The sequence below is a fragment of the Molothrus aeneus genome, chromosome 10 (genome assembly GCF_037042795.1).
Source record: "Molothrus aeneus isolate 106 chromosome 10, BPBGC_Maene_1.0, whole genome shotgun sequence".
Taxonomy (NCBI): Eukaryota; Metazoa; Chordata; class Aves; order Passeriformes; family Icteridae; genus Molothrus; species Molothrus aeneus.
Genome location: NC_089655.1, coordinates 5,264,150 through 5,270,117, shown reverse-complemented (window position 1 = coordinate 5,270,117; position 5,968 = coordinate 5,264,150). Strand labels below are relative to the sequence as shown.

Below are 5,968 nucleotides of genomic sequence, written 5' to 3'. Positions count from 1 at the left end.
CCCACTCAAAGAGCCGGCTCCCGCTCCCTCGCTCTCCTCTTTTAAATTGTGATCAACCTGGATTTAATTTCGGGGCTTTTAGGCATACACATGTTGCCTCGTTGCAGCGTGGACCTGCACAGACCCTGCACGTTATTTCTTGTTTAGCTTTCCAAACGAGGAGCGTTCAGGAATAATAAAGTATTTTGCCCTAATAAAAAAGGGAAGGAAAAAAAAGAGAAAGGAATAATAATAATAATAAAGGCTGCCTTGTCCCTTTGATGTTGGTATAAAACACCCCAACTGGAATAGAGGCGTGTAAAGGGAGAAAAGAGAGACGAGGAGGTAAAATTAAGGACCGAAAGAGAAAAATAATAATAATAATAAAAAGGCTAAATTACAGACACATCAAAAGCCCCGAGGCTTCCTCGCTGCGGAGCGCGGCGCAGCACGGGGAGCTCAGCCCGCGTCCCCCGGCGGCACCGGGCTCCTGCAGCCCCCCGAGGGGACAGCGAGCAGCCGGGCCCGGGCTGTCCCTACCTCCAAATTCTGCATTATGGCCATTCGGAACTATTTGGTGATATATTTAGGGCGAGGCAGTGAGGATGCTGCGGCGGGGGGACCGTGGTGCGGTGCCCTGCCCGCCGGAGCCGCTGCCACCCGCAGCCCCGCCGGGGTCCCCGGGCCGGGCCGGGCCGCGGCCGCTGCGGGAGGAGGAGGAGGAGGAGGAGGAGGAGGAGGAGGAGGAGGTGGAGGACGTGCTTCTGATCACCGCTTACTTTTAAACACTACAATCAAGGAATGTAGCCAGGAGGTCGGGCCTGGAATAAAACCGTAAAATCAGAATTGCAATCTTTTTGATGTTTCAAAGTCTCTTTGAATGCCTTTGATACACTCAATAGCAAATTTACTGGGCTATTATCACTAATAAGCAGAAATAAGTAATATCTCTCAGAGACTTCTATGGGCTTAATGTGTCCTTTAAAATAAAGTTTTTTAACATCACTTAATTCCCCTTCTGTCTTTGTCTCTCCTGCAGCAGAGCTCCCAGGCGATCGCACAGCTACACCTGGGCGCCAGCGAGGGCTCTGCCGGTGCCCTCGACCTCCCGAGATCTTTTCTCCCCCTCTCTTATTTGTTGTTTTGTTTAAAGCAAGGCCAGAGTGGATAATTTCCAGTGTCTAGGTGGTCCTGCAGCAGCACGGAGAGGAGAGGAGAGGAGAGGAGAGGAGAGGAGAGGAGAGGAGAGGAGAGGAGAGGAGAGGAGAGGAGAGGAGAGGAGAGGAGAGGAGAGGAGAGGAGAGGAGAGGAGAGGAGAGGAGAGGAGAGGAGAGGAGAGGAGAGGAGAGGAGAGGAGAGGAGAGGAGAGGAGAGGAGAGGAAAGGAGAGGAGAGGAGAGGAGAGGAGAGGAGAGGAGAGGAGAGGAGTAAAAATGAAGGGGAAGAGAAGAAGAAGAGAAGAGAAGAGAAGAGAAGAGAAGAGAAGAGAAGAGAAGAGAAGAGAAGAGAAGAGAAGAGAAGAGAAGAGAAGAGAAGAGAAGAGAAGAGAAGAGAAGAGAAGAGAAGAGAAGAGAAGAGAAGAGAAGAGAAGAGAAGAGAAGAGAGAAAAGAAAAGAAGAAAAAAGAAAAGAAAAGAAAAGAAAAGAAAAGAAAAGAAAAGAAAAGAAAAGAAAAGAAAAGAAAAGAAAAGAAAAGAAAAGAAAAGAAAAGAAAAGAAAAGAAAAGAAAAGAAAAGAAAAGAAAAGAAAAGAAGAAAAACTGGGGCGAGGGGAGCTGCGGGAGGGGTGGCTCGGGCCCGAGGCCGCCGTGCTCCGCTCCCCGCGAGGCTCCGCGCTGCCTGCGCGGGTTCCGCGGGTGCGGGCGAGGCTCCGCGGCGAAGCCCAGCCCGGGACAGCGCCCGGCCGCGCACCCAAGGCGTGGTGCGCATAACCCCTCGGCCTTTGTTTAATGATTTTATTGAAAGAAAGAGACAGTTGTGGGGAAACAGGTTTGACAAGGAGCTGCATTTCCCCCTCGAGGGAATAGCTTTTTTTCACCTCTCTCTCTCTCTCTCTCTCCCCCCTTCTTTCTTTCTGTTTTTGGTTTCCCTTTGACATCAAAGTCAGTAATCGGTTCATTGCAGTGTCAAGATCATTATTTAATTTATTTATCTCCACGAGTTAAATAGCTACACACCTGCAACCGGGCGGGAGGGTTGGAGGGATAACACGGCGCAGGGAACGGGAACGAAACGCGGCGAGCAGAGGCTGCGGAGGGGCGAGCGGGGTAGGAGGGGGACGGCGAGGCAGCGAGGAAAAGAGAATGAGAAGCAGCAAGAGAGGGAGAGTAAAGAGAGAGGGAAATAGGAAAAGAGAAAGAGAGAGGGAGAAAGAGAAGGAGAACGGAAGGAAAGAAGGGGAAAATGTGAGATGGAGAGAGAAGGAGATAGAATTAATAAATAAAGATAAGAAAAGAAGATTAAAAGGAAAGCAGGATGGAAGGAAGGAAAGGGGGGGAAGGAGTGAAAGGGGAAAGAAAGGGGGAAAGAAGAAAGAAGAGAAAGAAGGAAAGTAGGAAGGAAAGATCCCCGCCAAAGTTTCCAGCCCTGTCTCTCCGCGCTCCCCAGCGAGCCCCGGTGTTTCCCCGAGGCCGCGGCCCCTCCGAGCCCGTTCTCCCCGAGGGTGTCGGGGCTCAGGGGTGCGGGGGGTCCCCCAAAGCTCAGCCGCGATGGGGAGCGGGGCACGGGCGCGGGGCCCCCGCTTTGCCCCACGACCGGCGCGGCCCGGGCGGGCCGGGGCCGGCGCTCCCCCCGCCCGGCTCTGCCTCCGACCATTGTCAGACTAATGCGGGTGGATGTCGGAGGACACTGAGCTATCGGTGTTATCAGCCGGGCTGACAGCGCCTGTCAGCTGGGGTTACATCAGCGCCCGCCGCCGCCGCGCCGCCCCACGCCGGCCGCATCCAGCCCCGCGTGTCCCAGCGGATCGTCCCGCGGCTCCCAGGCCCTCCCCAAGCCAGCTCCTTTAATTGTCCTCATTTGTAAGAGCCGTTTTGTCATGCTAAACAAGGCTGGAGCAGCCATTCTAACCTCTCCTTTCAGCCCTTTTCTCCTCTCCCCTTTTGTTTACCTTCGCCTGATCTCTCATTTATTTATCTATCTATTCTTCCCCCGCTTACCCTCCCATTCAAGCCCCATGTATGTTAATTGTGTTACGCCGTTTAATTCTAACATCGGTCTCCAAAGAGCACTTAATGAGCAAAGCACATCCAAACACGCGGCGCTCCGGCTATTCAGCCCCTCCAGACGGATCCTGTGCCTCTTCCCCCTTCCCCTCGTCTCCGCCAAGGGCAGAGCACCCCAAACACCGCTAATTGATCCGCACAAATTCCAAACCACGGCCAAAACTTCCCTCCCCGCTCCAAATCTTCCCTCGCACCGCTAAAACTCCAACGCCGGGGAGGCAACTTGGGAAAAGCCAAATTCCCCGACGGGACGGGGGCGGGCCGGGGCCGGGGCCAGCATCCCCCCGCAGCCCCCCGGCTTCGCTCCGCTCCGTCCCGTCTCTCCGCAAGCTTTCTCCGCCCGCAGCCGCGTTCCCTCGACGGGCTCCGAGCGGAGCCCGACCCGGCACGGCACGGCACGGCTCCGGAGCCGCGGGGAGAGCCGGGGGCTGCGGGCGGGGGTCGCTCCCGTCCCCGGTGTGGGACGCGGGGCTGCGTCCCCGCACTCACAGCACGCACTTGCCTCGTTTGATGACAGATTGTCTTTATTCAAAACGTCTTTGTTCAACAAATGAAAAGGTTTAACGAGGTAAAATCCTGCCGGATACATCTTAGTTTCTGTTTCTTCTTGCCCAAGACATTGTGAAAACATTTTTAAATTGCCATCGGTTTTTTATTCTGTTTTTCGTTATTAGTAGTAGTAGTATTAATTTTTTTACAATTCTACTGCCTGACTTCATACCTGACGCTCTGTCTAAAGTAAACTTAGATCTAGTCTCACTGGATCACACAAATTTAAGGACTATCTGTTTTAAATTAAGCAAACACTATCATAGGTTTTAAATATAAATGTTTCTCCCCGTCTTTTTTTTTCTTTTTTTTTTTCTTTTTTAACTTTGAAGAGCCTTTTTTTCTGACATGAAAAGCAATTTTACCTAGTAGTACGTGGTGGCAAAATATATATATATTTATATATAACACAGCTGATCTCGTTTTTCAATGTGCAAAAGGAAAAACAACGAGGAAAAAAAAATAAAATCAGAGTAAGACCGGGACTTCCCAAAGTCAAGTCCAAGTGACATGAGACCCTGGAGAACTCATAGACATTAAGAGAATAAATAAAAATCGAAACCGCCTCTCTCTTTTCCTTTTTTTTTTTTTTTTTTTTTTTTGTCTTTTTCTCTTTTCCTCCCCGCTTTGTCCCGAAAGGGCAGTTCAAGGTTCGCTTTTCTTTTCTGTTTTTAAACACATTTACAACTCTTACAAGTGCCGGGCTCCTATCTGCCCCCGCGATTGCAGATCCCCCCCGAGCCCGGGGCCAGCTCTCGTGGCGAGCTTTTAGGCGAGAGCATCTCCGAGGCAGCGTCCGCGTCTGTCCCGGCCCGGCGGCGGGCGGCAGAGTCCTGGTTCGGGTGGCCTTTTTTTGCTTCTGCAGCTTTTATGTACATGCACACACGGAGGAATCCCAGTTCCAGCTGCCGGCCGGGGCGGGGGGCACACGCACGCACACACACACGCGCCTGTGGGGGTGCGGGTGGGTCGGTGGGTGGGTGTTACATGGCAGTCGCGTGTGCTGAAGAATAGGGGTCTATCCCAGTCTTGGTCATGCCTGGGAATAATATGTAGGCAACTGGAGGTTGCAAACTGGAAGCCGACCAAGCGGTACAGTTACATGGCACGACATAGCCCGGGTTAGTTGGCGAGGGGTGAGTGTGGGTGTGTTGGCTGGGGCAGCTCAAGCTGCCGAACGCCCCGTTCTGGTATCCCAAGGTGGAGGCGTAGGGCAGGGTGCTGGTGGCTAAGGTGTGAGGAACCTCAGTCATCTTCTGAATGGCGCTGGAGCTGAACTGGCTGGGGTCAAGTAAGGAGTAAGGTGCTGAGGTGGGGGGCAGGAAAGCCCTGGCCTTCTCCGGGGAGCTCAGCAGCGAGTCAGTGGCCCCCACGGGAAGCCCGGCGGCCTTTAAGGGATCTGTTTCCCCGAGGTAAGGCAAAGGGAAGACATACCTGTCCTTTTTCAGCAGGTTCTTGGGCTTGCGCCGGGGCCGGTACTTGTAGTCGGGATGCTCCTTCATGTGCTGCGCCCGCAGCCGCTTGGCCTCGTCGATGTACGGGCGCTTCTCCGCCTCGGAGAGCAACTTCCACTCCGCGCCCAGCCGCTTGCTAATCTCCGAGTTGTGCATTTTGGGGTTCTCCTGGGCCATCTTGCGCCGTTGGCCGCGGGACCACACCATGAAGGCGTTCATGGGGCGCTTGATGTGGTCGCTGGGCTTGGACATGCTTCGGCCGGGCGGCTCTGCGGGCGGGCGGGCGGCTCTGCGGGGCGCGGCGCGGCGGCTGCGGGCGCCGGACGGCGGCGGCACGACGAGGAAGAGGAGGAGGAGGAGGAGGAGGAGGAACGGCGGGAGAAGGCCGGAGGAGCCGGAGGAGCGGCAGGAGCGGGCTCAGCTGATCATCACAGGTCCTCCGCCAAGGCCGTCCCCGGCGGGAGCCGTGCCGGGGCGGGGCGCGGAGCAGCGCGGAGCGGGGCGCGGAGCGGAGGCCCGCGGGGCCCGGCGGGCACTAGGCGGGCGGGGAGCCGCCGGGCGCAGCACCGGGCCGGCGGTGGGGACGCGGGGCGGTGCGGGGCAGTTCAAAGGCGCGGGGCTGCGGCGGGCAGGCTGACATAGCGGCAGGGCGGTCACAGTGCGGCCGGGCGCCCAATCAGCGCGGAGGGGGCCCGCTTAAAAAGAGAGGGAGAGAGGAAGGGCGAGAGGAAGAGGAGGGGAGGGGACAGAGGAGGGAGGAGGAGG

General features: G+C 55.5%; 1 protein-coding gene across 1 annotated transcript; it reads right to left on the bottom strand.

Annotated features, from left to right (window-relative positions):
• Positions 1-3,748: 3,748 nt before the first annotated feature.
• On the bottom strand, positions 3,749-5,455 carry SOX14 (SRY-box transcription factor 14). The gene has a single exon (XM_066556785.1). It carries the CDS (start codon positions 5,453-5,455, stop codon positions 4,733-4,735), a length of 723 nt encoding a protein of 240 aa, XP_066412882.1. The 3' UTR covers positions 3,749-4,732.
• Between the last annotated feature and the right edge of the window lie 513 nt (positions 5,456-5,968).